The sequence below is a fragment of the Erpetoichthys calabaricus genome, chromosome 17 (genome assembly GCF_900747795.2).
Source record: "Erpetoichthys calabaricus chromosome 17, fErpCal1.3, whole genome shotgun sequence".
Classification (NCBI taxonomy): Eukaryota; Metazoa; Chordata; class Cladistia; order Polypteriformes; family Polypteridae; genus Erpetoichthys; species Erpetoichthys calabaricus.
Window position 1 is genome coordinate 76,573,338 of NC_041410.2, and position 19,060 is coordinate 76,592,397.

The window sequence follows — 19,060 nt, forward strand, 5'->3', positions numbered from 1 at the left end:
ACAGAGATATGGAGCATGCTTTTTTATTATTTGACAGACTGATTTAATACAGTTAAGAAAACTTGTCCTTCCCATAAAAAAAAAAAATTAAAAATTGGACAAGCTCCAGAGATGTTCAGTGTATATTTTTTCCCCTGAAGCACATAAACCACATGACATTTTTACACAGTCACCACTTCTATGATCACAATTTAGCATACATTTGTAAAAGGATAAATTTAAGCCTCTTTCTAAAATAAGCAAGACATGATCAATCCAAATAAACTTGCTAGTAAGAGAAAAATGTCTCCAACCGTGTGCAAAAAAATAATTTGGAAAGTATAAAAAGAACAAAAGGTAATAATTAAACTTGTGAAAAAATGAAATGCTCCACAACAGGGATGGACACCCACACCCGACACCCCAATGCAAGAGAGCTGGCAAACTTGAATAAAAATGAAGACACATCAACAACTAATAATGCCACTAGTGTTTTTTGTTAAAATATTATACCAGTAACAAATTACAAGGAGACATTTCTTACACCAAGTCAAAACATTTACTTTCTTTAACCTTAATTAAGTGCATTTACTTAAAAAAAAAAAAAAAAAAAAAAAAAAAAAAAGATACAACAGAACTCATTAAATAATCACAAGTGAAACAGCTGCATTTTTGCAGACAGATTTGTATGAATATTAACAACTTGTTTTATTTAAAGGTATCCAGCAAACTACTCAGCAATCCAACCATGTCTACACTTCAGTGTGTACTTTGCTCAAGCCTCATTGCTATAGACAGGGAAGCAGAAGGGAAGAGGGTACAAGGACACGTGTTTAGGAACACAAACTAAAGTGCTTTTAACAAGCTTCGTGAATAGCAGCATTCAAAACAAGAAAAACAAAAACAGTTAACTGGGTCCCATGTTGCAAAGAGTAATAATCTTAAGTCCAGCCTGTTGCAGGCAAGCTCTTCCACAAATCACTCGTCAGAGGGCTGAATACTTGCTGGCTGACCAGTCTTCTCAAACAAGCATAAATATAAAGATGGGTCCTTTATGGTATGTCATTTATAACGATAAAAAAAAACAAAAAAAACAAACAGCTGGACCCACTCAGGATTTGGATTAATATAAAATGCTCAGATTGCTACTCGCAAAACAAAGTCAAGGGTTTGAACTTGAATATTAAAACTGGGCTCCCTTTTTCTTGTAAACCTAAAAGGAGTATAAATGCAAAACATAAAATCAAATGCTTCAATTAAAAACTGAATATACATCTTTACTTTCTTACAGTGATAAATATAATTAGATATGGGGAAAACAACAATACAAGTGACACAAATAGCTTAGTAAATTCACTTTACAGTCCCACGTAGTGCTTCACTACATTGAGCTCCTTTATGATACTTGGGCTATACTGGAAGATGAAGAAAGGAACAGGACACAAGTTCTAGGGTTTTCGACGCCTGTAGAGACAAGCAGACAATCATTAAAAGAGTACCCAAAGAAGAAGAAAATAAAGAAATCACTTAAAAAGCAAGAGAGGAAGGTCTGAGATCACAATAAAATAACTAACAAAAGACAACATACTTGGGAAGCCCATGATGCTGGTATCCAGGTCCAAGATTCGAACCAGCCCTCATCTCAACAGCAACGGAACACTGAAACAAGATGGATGGGATACCATCTCAACCAGGACACTGCACAGCAACATGCAGGAGCAGAGATGTAATGCAAGGTGGCAGCATACCTTCCCCCTCTCCCCCACACTCTAGGTACCAGGTTCTATATATGTAGTCTAAAAGAGATTTCTCATCATAGAACACAGATTAAGAAATCATAGGCGAAACTAAAAACAACATTAAAGATTAACTCACTCTTGTTTCTACATCAGTCCATTCATTCTCTGTGGTTTCCTCCTGCTGTACTGGAATATTACCAGATGACCGCCTTTTCCTGCTATTAAAATAACAGGACCAAATAAGCTAACTCTGTTTCACTCTTTAAAGTTCTGTAGCAACACTCCCTATGTAGCTTTTGTACGAACCTTGAGCCAGTTGGGGACTCCTGCTTGAGTGTCTCTATGTCAGTAAACTGAACCGCCTGGCCACCACCTCTTGTCCGGAATACTTCACCCTAGAAAGGCAAAAAGAGTTATGTTTTTGAAATACATGCAAATTCAAACCTTTAACAACATTTAAGACTCAATGTCAAAGCTTCTGTTGTTGCACAGCTGTATTTAAAGCAACAGACTCAAACTTTAATTGGAATCACTTAAGAAGAGCTGCAGATTTACAATGAAAACATGAGGGAAAGAACTTAGACATTCATGACATGATCACTGGATACAAAAGCTGAACCACAAAACAGCAGCAGAACACAGAGTTTGCGAAATGATTTAAAATAACAGAAAACTACAAAAAGAAAAGCTTTATTCACCGAATGCACTAAGTTACAACAGCTTTTAATTAGCAGTAAGAGAAAACACATATCAAGACCTTAAAAAATGAACAAATATTTATATAAAGAACTACAAATTGCAAAGATTATATTAAAAAGAGACGTTGTGCTTTCTTTCTGAAAAAGCAGTACAGAAGGAAACAATGATCAATGTTTTACCTTAATGAGCTTCGTCTCAATCTCGCCATCAGACGCAAGCTCCTGGTGTGTCAGCACATATTTGTCACATTTAGACAAGGCTTTTTCACTGGGAGTAGATATCTGGATTGCATTGGGAATGTGCGGTTGCAAGACTGTATCTAGCTCCAAATTACTGGCTGGCTTATGATCTACCCATCTCTCCCCACCCGCGGAGCGTGAACGTCTGTGACGAGGCCGAACCGGAGGTGCACTCTATGTGAATCAAAACAGCAAAGCATTTTAATCAGGAGAAGAAAATACAAATCAACAGGAAAAAAAAAAAAAAACATTTCTGAAGACTTAATATGCGAGAATTAGTTGGGATGGTGAGGGCATGACAAAAGTATGTACTATTGCAGGACAGAGAAGCATTGCAACAGTTAAGATTAGAGAATAAAGAGGGTATCAATTGTCATTTAAAAGCAAGAAAGTTAAAAGCACTTTAGTAAAAGCTGAAAAAGTATAAACACAATTTCCAGGGTTAAAAGCTTCCACAAGGAGTTCCATACATCAGAGGGTGATGGCTGGTACCTTCTACCATAAGCTGGTACACATGGCACAAAAGGTACAATTGTATTTTTAACTTGCCAATACTTTGTCATATGTTCTTTAACTCTGAATCGACTTTAGCTGTATGTTGAAGAGACTGGAATGACCAATGTCACACATTATCATCTACTGCCAAGCCTGATGTCTACAGATTGTTTCATAAGACAGCTAGGAATAAACTAATAATATGAAAATTAATCAAATACTAAAATAGTATCGTTCAACAATCACTTCTAATAGAATGATTGCATTTTTACGAATGCAAAGAGATTAAGGTTTTTTTTCTGAAGAAGGCAGGGATTTGAAGGGGTATAATTATGGTGTAGGTTTACTGTGCAGCCTGTCTTGTAATGAGTGGCTAAAGTTGTAAAATCGCTTTAAGTAAAAAAGATTTTTGTTTACCAAAGGCAACATTTAAAGTACACTCCAATGTGATATTATTGTCCCAAAAACGGAATTACAGTTTAATTTGTATTTTTAATTTTAGGTTTAGTCTCAAACATTCTCTGATGAACAATAATTTCTGCTCAAATAATATTTATAAAATAATTAATTAGATGAGTAAATTACACCTTGACAGAAATTACTTGAGAAACAAAATGGATACTAGTTTATAACTTTAGAAATATTATATGTAATTTAGAAATCTATACTTCTCAGAAAAGCAGTATGTTTACAAACTTAAGTTCAGAACGCATTTTATTTACAAGAGGGGAATATTTGCAGCTCCAATTTGCATAATTGGGGGAAAATAAAATTCCAAATCCTTTCCAATTTGCAACTTAGTCCACTCTTGCAATAGTAGAATGATGTTTCGCCCTCTGGTGGTTGGAAATCGCCTTACTACTGTTAATGAAGCCACTATACAGCATAGAAAATATTGGCATCATCCAACTCAGGAGTGAGCAACGTTGGTCCTGAAGGGCAGCAGTGGCTGCGGGTTTTTGTTCCAACAATATATATCTTCATGAGAAATCAATTATTGCTGGTGAAGCATTTATTGATGAAACAACATTTTAGTTGCCTTGCTTGTTCAGATTCTCCTTGCCTAGTTGCTTATTTTAGTCTTAAACAGCTATACTCACCATTTTTAACTACTCCTTACTACCAACAACATGCAAACACAGTTCTCCATCTGACTCATTTCCACTTACACTTGTGTATTCATCGTGAACTACCTTGTTTAATAAAATATTTGGAAGGAAACTGAAGTGATGACAGTGAAGGACTGAGAATTACTCATCCATTTTAGGCTTCAGATCATTTGGATGATATCCTTAGGAAATAAAAAAAAATTAGGATATATAAATGACCTAACATTGCAGAGGTAAAACACTAACAAGCCATAACATTAAATATGATCTGATATTGGTAAAGATTGGATTTCCAATTAAACAACTGGATGGGAACAAAAACCCGCAGTCACTGCAGCCCTCCAGGACCAGCATTGTTCACTCCAATCTAACTCATCTAAAAGACAACAGTTATACAAGAAACACTAACCCTGTGCAAGATCTCATCTTCCACATGTACATTACTAGGTGGAAGAATGCAAGTGCCTCTCTCTCCAGTCTGGTACAGACCTCGCCTTCTGCCTTGACTCCCATATGAGCCAGGGCCAAGAGGCCTACTTGTAGGTGTTGTGCCAGCCTGCCAGTTGGACTGAGGGACTCTCTGTTCCCATTCAGAAACACATGATGCCACAGAAAGGCCGCTTGATTGCTGGCTGGGTGTGGAAGGTTTGGAGAAAGAGGGGGGAACCTCACAATTGTAGAGCTGAGGAATAGATCCGAGCATGATGATGTACAAAGTCATTAGTACATGAAAAAAAAAAAAAAAAAAAACCACAAACACCATGTTAGGTTTAAGGGGTACAGTTCCTATATAGTGACTAGTAATCAGATTGTGCTCGTTAGTACATGAAGAATACCAACATACACTTACCACTTTACAGACGAGTTTTATGATTAAATACAAAAATGTACTAATTCCTCCCAAGCTATAAGCCATCTAAAAATATGTAGCTTACTTGTATTTAATGTCCTGGAAACATTCTATAAACTGTTAAAAATGTTATGATTTTAAGGTACAATTTAGCTGCATTCCAAATGGCAACTCTACATATTTTATTTAACCCTCATTAAAAGAAAATCAAAAAGGACCAAGACTGTTCCATTTCAAGCAAATATTCACACAAGAATACAACTGCCCATTATTATGTTCTCTTCACATTTCAATCAAAAATAAGCATATATTTTTTTCTTTTTAATAATTTATTTTTTTATAATCATAGCTCATGGTCTTTTGACAGAGACACTTAAGTAAAGATGTATTCATTAATTTTATATACGAAGTATAACAAAAGCACTAGTCTCTCCATGACATTTCCAATTGAGGCCTACAGGGCAAAATACCAAATCTGATTTGAGTGAGATTATTACAATATTTTTTTCAAAGATATAGGCAATTTTTGAGACTACATGATTACAGGGAGCTTGCTTAAAAGCAACTTTCTTAAAAATTCTTTTTTCTTTTTATTTTAAATCAATACCTTCCATATATTTACCTTTAATATCAAATCTGTTCAGTATAAGCATTTTTCACTTCCCCAGTTTAGAAAGTTACATAAATGAAAATATATAGCCTTCCTTCATATATGTTGAAGCATTTCAATGCTTAATTAAAAACAAGTTTAGTTCAGCACAGAATAAAGGATTTGCCCAATTATGAAGGGAAAAAAAAAAAAAACACATTTGGAATGCCATTTGCAAAGGAAATTTGATCTTTAAAATAAATGTGTCTCTGTCTCATGTAGCTTTGTAGAGTAGAATAGGATTTGTTGCATAATACATTGAGCATTGTAGTGAAAGACACCATAAATACATTTGATGATTTTTCATGACACGGTATGTCATTTAGCATTAGAAAAAATTAATGTTAATACAATATATGATCTGATTAGAAATCCAAAACTAAAAAAAATAAGCAAATCTTTTCCCAATATATTAGGAGATATTCCCAAAATGTTACTCTTAGTGAGGCAGGTGATTGAGGATATTGATCACAATTTAGGTCTTGTCCGATACATTTTGAATAATCTTAGATAAGACAAATTGTAGATCACACACACAAACTTTAGAAAAGTGTATCTTGAGGTCTGATCATTTGCATTACCCCAAGATTCTAAATAAAAGATCATGTTCCCAGATCTGAATTAGATTAAACTGAGCACTAGCCAACATGTGTAGCTATCCTATATCTTCATTCCCACTAGATGAAGATATGACATTGTATAGCTTTAATAATTTATATTGATGGAAAATAAAAAAAGCCTGCCCAACGTTACTGAAAATGTCTAACCTTTTATTAGAAGTGCAATTGCTTAAAGGGGAGAACCTTTATTTAATACACAACTTTTATATCAAACAAATTGTCAATACGGAGATCTGTAAAATGTCCAATACAAAGTACTTTGAATGAATAAAATACACAATCAAGTGCATGGTGGCTGAAATAATTTATTCAGTTGTGCACAGGAACAACTGACAATAGCATAGTAATTATATATACCAGATTACTGGTAAATGGGTGGCAGATTTGTAAGTGTAGGTGCACAGCGGTATAGTAAAGACTAGAACACGATTAAGTTCCCATAATTAAACTCCACGTTTAAAAAAATATGAATTCTCCCAGCTAACGAGAGATAAAGATTATCTGTTAACACATTACTTTATATTTTCCATCAGATTGCAAAAACAGAATTTGAATAGATCATTAAGGTTTATTCGGGTAATGTAATCCACCCTAATATAAGGATAAGTGTCTTTGAGTCAGCCCACTCGCTATGTCTCGGTCATTCCAAAAGATTGAGCATTACAAACATTAAGTAATAAATTGTATTGCATTTATCATTCCAATAGATGACACATCACAGACATTAACAGTGCTTTTACAATTTGCACACTAAATGGAATATAACATACATACAGTGGGTACGGAAAGTATTCAGACCCCCTTCAATTTTTCACTCTTTGTCATATTGCAGCCATTTTCTAAAATCATTTAAATTAATTTTTTCCCTCATTAATGTACACACAGCACCCCATATTGACAGACAAAAAAAAGAATTTTTGAAATTGTTGCAGATTTATTAAAAAAGAAAAACTGAAATATCACATGGTCCTAAGTGTTCAGACCCTTTGCTCAGTATTTAGTAGAAGCACCCTTTTGAGCTAATACAGCCCTGAGTCTTCTTGGGAAAGATGCAACAAGTTTTTCACACCTGGATCTGGGGATCCTCTGCCATTCCTCCTTGCAGATCCTCTCCAGTTCTGTCAGGTTGGATGGTAAACGTTGGTGGACAGCCATTTTTAGGTCTCTCCAGAGATGCTCAATTGGGTTTAAGTCAGGGCTCTGGCTGGGCCATTCAAGAACAGTCAGAGTTGTTCTGAAGCCACTCCTTGGAAGATAATTTGGGCGGAGTGGTGGCTCTGAGGCTAAGGATCTGCGCTGGTATCCCGAAGGTTGCCGGTTCAAATCCCCGTCACTGCCAAAAGAGATCCTGCTCTGCTGGGCCCTTGAGCAAGGCCCTTAACCTGTAATTGCTCCAGGGGCGCTGTACAATGGCTGACCCTGCGCTCTGACCCCAAGGGGTATGCGAAAACTACCAAATTCCTAATACAAGAAATTGTATAAGGCGAAACAAAGAACACAAAAAAAAAAAAAAAACCTTCGGCTCAGTCTCAGGTCCTTAGCACTCTGGTTGTCTCCACACATACCGCTTAGAATTAAGGCCAAAAAGTTCTATCTTGGTCTCATCAGACCAGAGAATCTTATTTCTCACCATCTCAGAGTCCTTCAGGTGTCTTTTAGCAAACTCCGTGCGGGCTGTCATGTGTCTTGCACTGAGGTATGTGTTTAGACAACCAGGCACTGCTCATCACTTGTCCAATACAGTCCCCACAGTGAAGCATGGCGGTGGAAGCATCATGCTGTGGGGGGGTTTTTCAGCTGCAGGGACAGGACGACTGGTTGCAATCGAGGGAAAGATGAATGCGGCCAAGTACAGGGATATCCTGGACAAAAACCTTCTCCAGAGTGCTAAGGACCTCAGACTGGGCCGAAGGTTTACCTTCCAACAAGACAATGACCCTAAGCACACAGCTAAAATAACGAAGGAGTGGCTTCACAACAACTCTGACTGTTCTTGAATGGCCCAGCCAGAGCCCTGACTTAAACCCAATTGAGCATCTCTGGAGAGACCTAAAAATGGCTGTCCACCAATGTTTACCATCCAACCTGACAGAACTGGAGAGGATCTGCAAGGAGGAATGGCAGAGGATCCCCAGATCCAGGTGTGAAAAACTTGTTGCATCTTTCCCAAGAAGACTCATGGCTGTATTGGCTCAAAAGGGTGCTTCTACTAAATACTGAGCAAAGGGTCTGAATACTTAGGACCATGTGATATTTCAGTTTTTCTTTTTTAATAAATCTGCAACAATTTCAAAAATTCTTTTTTTTGTCTGTCAATATGGGGTGCTGTGTGTACATTAATGAGGGAAAAAATTAATTTAAATGACTTTAGCAAATGCTGCGGTGGGTTGGCACCCTGCCCGGGATTGGTTACCTGCCTTGTGCCCTGTGTTGGCTGGGATTGGCTCCAGCAGACCCCCGTGACCCTGTGTTCGGATTCAGCGGGTTGGAAAATGGATGGACTTTAGCAAATGGCTGCAATATGACAAAGAGTGAAAAATTGAAAGGGGTCTGAATACTTTCCATACCCACTGTATGTATGTATTATATATATATATATATATATATATATATATATATATATATATATATATATATATACACATACACACATACATACATATATATATACACATACATACATACACATACAGTGTATCCGGAAAGTATTCACAGTGCAGGACCTTTTCCACATTTTATGTTACAGCCTTATTCCAAAATGGATTAAATTCATTTTTTTTCCTCAGAATTGTACACACAACACACCCCATAATAACGTGAAAAAAGTTTACTTGAGATTTTTGCAAATTTATTAAAAATAAAAAAACTGAGAAATCACATGTACATAAGTATTCACAGCTTTTGCTCAATATTTTGTCAATGCACCTTTGGCAGCAATTACAGCCTCAAGTCTTTTTGAATATGATGCCACAAGCTTGGCACACCTATCCTTGGCCAGTTTTGCCCACTCCTCTTTGCAGCACCTCTCAAGCTCCATCAGGTTGGATGGGAAGCGTCGGTGTACAGCCATTTTAAGATCTCTCCAGAGATGTTCAATCGGATTCAAGTCTGGGCTCTGGCTGGGCCACTCAAGGACATTCACAGAGTTGTCCTGAAGCCACTCCTTTGATATCTTGGCTGTGTGCTTAGGGTCGTTGTCCTGCTGAAAGATGAACTGTCGCCCCAGTCTGAGGTCAAGAGCGCTCTGGGGCAGGTTTTCATCCAGGATATGTCTGTACATTGCTGCAGTCATCTTTCCCTTTATCCCGACTAGTCTCCCAGTCTCTGCCGCTGAAAAACATCCCCACAGCATGATGCTGCCACCACCATGCTTCACTGTAGGGATGGTATTGGCCTGGTGATGAGTGGTGCCTGGTTTCCTCCAAACGTGACACCTGGCATTAACACCAAAGAGTTCAATCTTTGTCTTATCAGACCAGAGAATTTTCTTTCTCATGGTCTGAGAGTCCCTCAGGTGCCTTTTGGCAAACTCCAGGCAAGCTTACATGTGCCTTTTACTAAGGAGTGGCTTCCTCTCTGGCCACTCTACCATATAGGCCTGATTGTTGCAGAGATGGTTGTCCTTCTGGAAGGTTCTCCTCTCTCCACAGAGGACCTCTGACAGAGTGACCATTGGGTTCTTGGTCACCTCCCTGACTAAGGTCCTTCTCCACCGATCGCTCAGTTTAGATGGACGGCCAGCTCTAAGAAGAGTCCTGGTGGTTTTGAACTTCTTCCACTTATGGATGATGGAGGCCACTGTGCTCATTGGACCTTCAAAGCAGCAGAAATCTTTCTGTAACCTTCCCCAGATTTATGCCTCAAGACAATCCTGTCTCAAAGGTCTACAGACAATTCCTTTGACTTCATGCTTGGTTTGTGCTCTGACATGAACTGTCAACTGTGGGATCTTATATAGATAGGTGTGTGCCTTTCCAAATCATGTCCAATCAACTGAATTTACCACAGGTGGAGTCCAATGAAGCTGCAGAAACATCTCAAGGATGATCAGGGGAAACAGGATGCACCTGAGCTCAATTTTGAGCTTCATGGCAAAGGCTGTGAATACTTATGTACGTGTGCTTTCTCAATTTTATTTTGAATAAATTTGCAAAAACCTCAAGTAAACTTTTTTCATGTTGTCATTATGGGGTGTTGTGTGTAGAATTCTGAGGGAAAAAAAAATGAATTTAATCCATTTTGGAATTAGGTTGTAACATAAAATGTGGAAAAAGTGATGCGCTGTGAATACTTTCCGCATGCATGCATACATGCATGCATGCATACATAGATAGATCTATCTACCTATCTAAGTAAGCAAACTATTTTTTTCCTTCATTATGACATCTTTGATACAAGCACTTATTTTAGAGATATTACTATTGGGAGGTAAATAGCTAGAGACCAAAATATCTGAATATTTGAATTTCAAACACACGAGTGCTTTCAATTAGCTCTACTGTGTCAGTCGTGCGCTGTTCTCGTTGATGATATGCAATCTTCACCCACATTAGTTGCTAATGTAAAAGGAGATAAAAGGCATCCCAGCCTCAGAGAGGACAGTGCCAAAAATGCACTGAAACCAATTATCAAGTCATTTTTGTTATAAACACACTACTGAAACTGAAGACTTTCTTTGAAAAACTGGGGATTTTGCCACTTCAGTATAGATTAATTCAAGTTTTAAGAGTTTTGTTTTGCTTTTGAACTTGTGCCCTATTAGCTTCATCTGAAACATATCAGAGAAAATTTGGTAAAAGTACTGAAAACAGCTTCACACAACAAGTGCAGGTGCCAAGTCACAACACTTTCTAGACTGTACAAAAATACCTGATTTTCAAATATAAAACTTATTCTTTAATCTAAAAATACATTGGTAATTTAAGTTGAAAAAGTGTACCTTTACCATACAAGTCTTATTTGTCTGACTCCTGTAATGATGAAAGAACTAGATATGGCCCTGACAAGTTATTGCTGGTATTATAAGCCACTAACATAAGAAGAGTTTCTAATCTTTTCCCACTATATTTGGTATAGTAATTTTCTAGAATTATTCTAACAAATTGTAGAATATTTCTAACATTCTCAAAAAAATGTTCAGTCTTTGAGGTGTACCAACATACTACATATTGATTTGCCATCAGGAAAGTGGTTGTAGTCTTCCAGAACACAGGAGGAATCATTTTTAAACTAGGCTGTTTGGTTAATAAACAACTAATCCTACATTTTGATTACACAATTGAACACCACTTTACTACTAGGACCAGAAATAGCTGAAATCAGGCTAAATAAGATGTCCACATTATCCCTCCCTCCAGGAGAAGATGAGAGAACCATGTTGTTTTGCAGCCTGATTGGTGGCTGCTGTGCATCTAAAAACTGTGGCTATCCAGCAACTCCTGACAAATCCATCTCTGATGGATAATCACTGATTGGTGTCAGTCTGTGAAATAATGCAGATGACAAATCTGCACTTTATAACTCATTGTGCTCTTTCTACCCATTTAAAGTTGTTTGGATTTGTTTTGATTTATGCAATCCTCATTTTTTCCTTCTAAAAACAAACATAACATCCAGAGTCATTGAAAATGTGTTACTTTGTGTAAATACACAACACCTCCTCTGATATTCTTGCTTGCAAAGTAACGGAGGCTGGATACAGGCAATAAATCACATTACTAATACTGAGAAACAGAATGCATTTTTCCCCCTATATTTAACTAATTGCTTTAAGTTGCCATTTGTGACACAACTAAAGTTGTCTTCTTGTAGTTATTTTCCTAATGAATAAGCAAATATTGTTGTTATTAACTTATACTTGTAATATCTCCAGGTAGGCTGTCTAAATTAGAACTGCAAATGCAAATACATACCGAAGCAGGTGATGGGGTCACAGGGCGAAGCAGGACCTTGTCTTTATCCCTTGATGGCCTCTCAGGTTTTTCAGGCTGGTCAGGTCTCTCATTTTTGTTTTCAGTTACAATGGCTTTCAGCTGCTTCAGCTTTTCATCCTTGACCCATAATTTGTTCTGCATTTCCAGCTGTTTGGCTGCCACACGCCTTTCCTATAAAACATGTTTATTTTTAGTTATTTCTGCCAGGTTAATTGAAAACAAGCAATACTTAAATCACTGTACAATGTGCTTATTGGTTTTAGTTACACAGCAACAAATATCTTATTTTCAGCTGGCAAATAATCATAGTAGCAACCCTCCCTTTATTCATTCAGTATTGTTGAAAGGATTAAAAAGCAACTCACACATTCTTTCTCCCACTTTATTTTTGTTTCAGATGCCACTCCTTGCAGTCGTGCTTCTAACCGACGGTTATCAGATAGCTGCCTGTGCAGTTTCTGATCCTTTGTGTCAAGCTCTTGTTGCAGTGCTCGCTTGTCTTCCTCATAAATATTAGCAGTTTTCTGTAGGATATCAATCTGAAGTATTGAAATAAAAAAAAAATAAAAAAATACATTTCTGGCTTTCCAAAAAAAAAAAAAAATTAAGGAGGTTCACATGTTAGGATACAAGTGAATGCTATGATTTAAATCTATAAAAGATAATGCATCTTTCAGAAACCAAAAGTTAGCACATAAAGCATCTAAGAATGTGTGTTCACCTTGTACTCCAATGTTTTTGTTTTCTTTTCAAGCCGATCCAACTCAGATTTATGTTGTAATATAATTCTGTCCTTGTCACTGAGTTTTGCACGCTGCTCCTGGATAATATTGTCTTTTCCAGAGACAGTTCCTTCAAAGTTCTGGATCATAGACTTTGTCTTAACAACTACATTCAAAAATACACAAAAAATTGACATTTAATATTAAATTGCTAAAAGAGGTGTATAGATTACTCTACTGTAGTCTTTGTTTAGCTTTAAACTTCAAGTATGAACTAAACTTTGTTGGACATGTCCATTAGTAGCTTGTTTAATAGCATAACATTAGAACTAAACCAATAAGGACACAAGTCTCCTTAAAAACTGGTCTGAGATGCTCTGCAATGGCTGTTTATTAAGACAGCACTAGTATAACTGCTCTTTTATCTATAAGAATTGGACAACCACTTTTTAACTGGGAAACAAACAACAGTTGTGGTGTTGAAGCAGAATCCCTGACAACTTGAAAGTATTGGGGCAACTTGGCTATTAGTTAACCAGATAAGTTTGAGGGACTGATTGACTGCCTCTGGTTTATCAGACTTAAAGTGTTGGATTCTGCTTTTCATGTTAACACATAAAACATTTATATTATATATATATATATATATATATATATATATATATATATATATATATATATATATATATATATATATATATAAAAAACTCTCTACAAGTACCACCATTTTTCACCTTGATTATGAAACGCCTCAATCAACATTTCTCTCGCACGTTGCCGCTTTTCTAGGCACTCTATCAGAGCAGGCAGCGTTTGTTCATCACTTGGGTCAACAAGCTCACATGAAGGAAGAGGTGGAAAACTCTGCAGCAGAATATCTATCATCGAACCATCATCTTAAAAAACAGAAGATTTGTTTATTATTTATTTATTATATAACAGTACATTGAACCCTGAGTAAAACTCTGCAATCTAGATGTCACAGAATATTCTGAATATTTTTCAAGGATTGTTAACCGTGTAGTTTTATATTCCCACATATATACTCCCAAGTTTTTTTTTCCCCACCCACATTTCCTACTTCAGTCTCAGAATATGCTTCATAGAAGATATTCATTAGCAAGCCACAAACAGAGTGGTCATCACTAAACCAGACTGTTAATCTCATTTTTGAACACAAAACACAGATGTAAAAATGAAGGCTGGTTAACATAGGAAACGGGTCAGGATTATAGATATCATCTGTGCTCTGAAGTATTACTAATTTTTCAAGTAAAATGGCTTGCATTATAAAGTAGGTACAGTATATTTCAGATTTCGATTTCAGTGTTATCTGCCTTACATCCATAAGAGGGCACTTTATCATAAAAACGTCCTCTAACATATGTATAGCTCTGAACAAAATGCCCACTGTCAACCCCATGTCAGACCTAAAGTGCACACCTTCACACTATACAAAACAAAAATATTGTTGCTTAGAGTAACTCAACCAGTACAGGTCAGAAGAGTTTATATATTATATAATATATATATATATATTATATTATATATATATATATATATATATATATATATATATATATATATATATATTATATAATATATATTATATATATATATATATATTATATAATATATATATATATATATATATATATATATATATATATATATATATATATATATATATATATATATACACACACACACACACACAAGAACATTATAAGATGGATCATTGGTAAAAAGAAAACAACTATACTTGGTCAGCTGCCAGTGCTGTGTGTTTCACTTCCATGAGACAAAGAAAACGTCAGCTGTGGCATTAATGGTAAATATGACCATGCATTTCTTTGACATCTATACAGTGTAGGGGATATCTCTCAAACGAATGACCATAAATACATTGTGGTAAACATTCTCTGCAAGTTTTGAAATAGCATTGATTGAATCCAATACCATAAGAAGGAAATAAAACTGCTAGAAGAAGAAAACAATGCATCGTCAACAAAATCTCTACCCATGATTAACACACACAGCTATTTCTCTACCCATGAAACATCACTAAAGTAATCAGACTGCTATTTTTACCTCCATTAATGGGACCTCCCCTTTCGTCCAGTTTCCGAGTAAGCTCATCCTTAAATGCTTGGTTTCTGTGCCTACGCCCAGGGGTAAGACCACATATTGGCCTGTCTACTGGTCTAGCCACTTCCACTTCTTGAGTCATCTCTGCAAATCTCATGACCAACTTGAAGGGGGGGGGGGGGGTTTATTTGGAGAGGAAAAAAAAAAACTTTCATAAATTTGTTAAAGCAGGATATTAATTCATAGCAAAACATCCACACTTAATACCCTGTAAATTATATAATGTACCATATAAAACAACATACCAGAGTTTCCTCATAGTCATCAGCTTTGGGGTTGACACAAACAATCATTCGTACTTTTCCTTCTCCATCAAAATAGTTCTTAAATAGATGAGTTACTTTAGAATCCCTATATGGAACCATCTGAAATTGATAAATTGTATATAATATTATATACACATATACACAGCCTCTCAGGAAGTTGAAAATTATTTTTTTTGTAAAATTATATTGCATATTTGGCTGAATTTTAAAAAACTCTAAGGTCCATTAGCACATTGGTTATGGCTCTTTGAAAACAGCCAAATCGGTCTCATTAAGAATTTCTTGACAGACGTCTTATTATACATTAACAAACATCATTTCTTTATGGTTACTTTTCTACTTTTAGAGAAAATGAAACTCCTGGCAAATACAAGGCTACCTATCTTAATCCATGCTAAAACACTTTTACCCATGCCTAATGTCCTTCTGTAGCAATGGGGCGAAGGGGATAACTGCTCTTAATCTCTGTCCGTCAATACTGGCAGAAGCTGTCCCTCTGATGCTGTCAGCATGGCTCAATTAGCTCTGGAGGCTTTTAAACAGTACTTCATTTCCAAAGTCAACCTAAAGTTGTCCTTGCACCTGGTTCCTTTTGGCAGGTCTAGCATCTCTTTAGAGCACAAATCTAAATTCATAACCACAGCTATTTAGTGCATCTGTTTATACCTTATTTGTTCCATACATCTGATTCTCTCTTAGGACTTCAATGCACGTCCTGAGTGTCATCAAGGACTGGTTTATGTTGCCTGTATAAGGGAGCAAGAAAGACTGAACATGGTGCCATACATTAAACATGCAATTAAATAAACAATTTTGGCAGTGAAACAGTTTGTAGTAATAACGCCACAGAATATTGTACTGTATTTAGAAACTGCTAGGTGTGATCCACATCCCAAACCTGCACTAACATGAATATCTGGATATTTCTGAATTTATATTTACAAACTGAAGAATAACAGAGCTGTCATGGTATACAGACAGTTTAAAGGAGCTGCATTTAAACAGGTGCATATTCTATAGTAAAGAGGGGAATATTCATTTTTCACTATTAAAATTGCCTTCATCCATAACATGCACGTAACTACTTTCCAAAACTCTGTAGTAAATAGTATTTAGGCCCCCGGTTGTAATTCTACACAATGGCTGACCCTGTGCTCCACTGGTCATGTGAAAAATCAATTTCCCCTTGGGAATTAACAGAGTGTACTAAATACCAAATAAATCTACAACACTGTAAAAAAAGAACTCATACCAGCCTCTCTGAGCCGATTTCCTTCAGCCTTTGTTCGGTGGGTTCTTTCACTACCAGCCAAGTCAACGAGACAAAGTTGACTAACACAGATCTGTTCTTTTTCCTGAAAATGATAATTAGCAAAATGCTAGTTTGTCTAAGATTAGGGAAAAGAATTTGTTTTAACATGCTTCACATTGAAACTAACAATACTTGTTAAAAAAACAAAATTGGACTTTTGCAAACGGAAGAAAAAAATATATAAATGCAGTATGTGAGGGATTGGTCTGAATTTTGACAAGATACGAGTTAACATTGGAGTCTTTAATAAAAAAAAATTTCAGTACAAACTCACTATTTTCTAATCTAGACTAACAATACTGAGTAAAAATTAATGGTAGGAATAAAAGGAACAACTTGCTAACAACATATACTGTACTCTATTTTCCCTACCAGTGTAGTAATAATGTTAATTGTCATAGTAGTAATTTGAGATTTAGAAAGTAAAAACCTGCGGCATTATTAAATATCAAAAAATAAATGGCTTCAGCTTTGGACATAGGTAAATACATCATCCATTTAATAGTTTAGCAACCTGGAACTGAATGTTTTGTTCACAGGATAGACCATAAAAAAAAGCCAAGTACCCAAGGCAAAACAAATACATTTTTAAACCATATTGTAAACGAATGAAGGAAAACATTCATTGCAGTTAATCAAAAAAAGTAATTGTAAGAACAGTTGAACAGGAATAGTAAATGGGCATAGAATCAGCCAACCTGTAGCACATTATCTCCATCAGCATCTAGTGGGGCTTGTGCAAGTTTGATGATAAACACACTATGGGAGCGGCTGGACTCCCTGTTTAGCTGTGTGTTGGCAATTCTTCTTTTCTTCTGACCTGTAAATGAAATTTGCCATACTGAAAATAACTCACTAGTAGAAAAGTGCAAGAGAATTAAATAAATTTAACATGACAAAAAAGAATAAAGGCAAACAGATTAGCATGTCTTTCTATTAGTACTGCTAAAATCAGCAATTCTTTTCAAAAGTAAACTGGAACTTGCAGTCAATTTCACATACTTGATTACTTGGCACAATCACAATCTCCTAATATCCTTTAAGACACAACCTTACAATATCTGCTTACCAACTTCCATATACAAAACTAAAACAAGCTATCCATTTCAACTCTCCTCTCCACCCCCCAACCCACCCACCAAGTATCCTACAATGTCAGCTAATGAAATCTCATTACTTAGGTTCAAATTGATTATAAGCATGACCTTGATGTATTGATACACTCATTGACATTCATTTCTGTTTAAGCGTTTTACTTGTTTTGTGTGTTAATGGAAATGTTATATTTTGTATTTTAATGATAACAGTTGTAACATATTAGGAAGCAATGAAACTACTTTGGTGAACGAATTATGCACCTAAAGCCACTATATAATATTTTGTTATATTGGTTAAATATATAATAAATATTTGTTAAAAATGTGCATTTATAATGTATCATTAAATAAAATGGGCAAAGTAGTACATAACTGAACAATTTGAGAGTCTGAATTAGGAAACTAATTAACTAGGTCAACTTTCTTCTTCGTTACTACAGATTTAACAATGTTGAAAATCTAATGCAAATTTCAGTAAATTATTCCTGATTTTAAGCCCAAGACTTTAATATGTGCATATTACTGCACATTATTGCATATTATTCTTGTAACTTTGTTTGTTCTCTACAAACACCCAAGCAATATGACAATTAGACAATGACAATTATGACAATGGCAATTAGACAAGTCAATTTATACTTCCATTACTGATGGGGGTTGTTGGCTGTATTGTGAATGTTGCTTGCTTCTTTGTATTTAATTATTTCTTCACTTATTTCAGGAAAAGCACATACAACATGACAATATGCCTTGAAATAAAAACGACTGTATTTATGTGTCAAAGTTTAGAGGGTGGTCTCTATTGAGTACCTTTTCTTGATTGTGGAATCATTAGTACAGTGCATGCAAGTCTTCAGTCATCAAGTGCTACATTTACAGGCAAACGCTTTAGATGCAGACTCTTGAGGATGATGAATTTGTGGCTTCTTGAATTACAGTAGCTGGATCATGCATGAATTCCGGACAACTGTTTTTGCACTCGTATCCATCATGAACATGCAGACTCATAACTTTGAGTGTGTGCTTTGCTAGTCTTGCAAATCCTGTGGCTCAAAGGTAAGGACTGTGCAGGTCCCATGTACTGACAATTCACTAATCAAAAAACAGTACTAATTACAACCAACTCTCTCAGCTTTTACTGATGTGAAAGTGACGAATTTCACTTTAACGAGAATTTCAGGAGGCATGCAGTGTCAGTAAAAA

The 19,060-nt window shown here is 35.9% G+C and overlaps 1 protein-coding gene across 9 annotated transcripts in view; it reads right to left on the reverse strand.

The window, feature by feature from the left end:
• Positions 1–646: 646 nt before the first annotated feature.
• kif23 (kinesin family member 23) overlaps positions 647–19,060 on the reverse strand; it is a 34,047-nt gene continuing 15,633 nt past the window's right edge. For 2 of the 9 annotated variants that reach the window (XM_051920372.1, XM_051920379.1), the window contains 15 exons: positions 17,459–17,580; positions 16,701–16,803; positions 16,115–16,194; positions 15,428–15,547; positions 15,126–15,285; positions 13,769–13,930; positions 13,034–13,200; positions 12,678–12,851; positions 12,292–12,483; positions 4,670–4,942; positions 2,597–2,830; positions 2,025–2,113; positions 1,855–1,933; positions 1,568–1,638; positions 647–1,443 (listed from right to left, as the gene is read on the reverse strand). In XM_051920372.1, coding sequence (XP_051776332.1) covers positions 1,428–1,443; positions 1,568–1,638; positions 1,855–1,933; positions 2,025–2,113; positions 2,597–2,830; positions 4,670–4,942; positions 12,292–12,483; positions 12,678–12,851; positions 13,034–13,200; positions 13,769–13,930; positions 15,126–15,285; positions 15,428–15,547; positions 16,115–16,194; positions 16,701–16,803; positions 17,459–17,580 — 2,042 coding nt within the window. In that variant the 3' untranslated portion in view covers positions 647–1,427. Of the gene's footprint in view, positions 1,444–1,567; positions 1,678–1,854; positions 1,937–2,024; positions 2,114–2,596; positions 2,831–4,669; positions 4,943–12,291; positions 12,484–12,677; positions 12,852–13,033; positions 13,201–13,768; positions 13,931–15,125; positions 15,286–15,427; positions 15,548–16,114; positions 16,195–16,700; positions 16,804–17,458; positions 17,581–19,060 lie in introns of those variants that run through there. The other 7 variants (XM_051920371.1, XM_028822407.2, XM_051920376.1 and 4 more) reach the window with 5 other exon arrangements.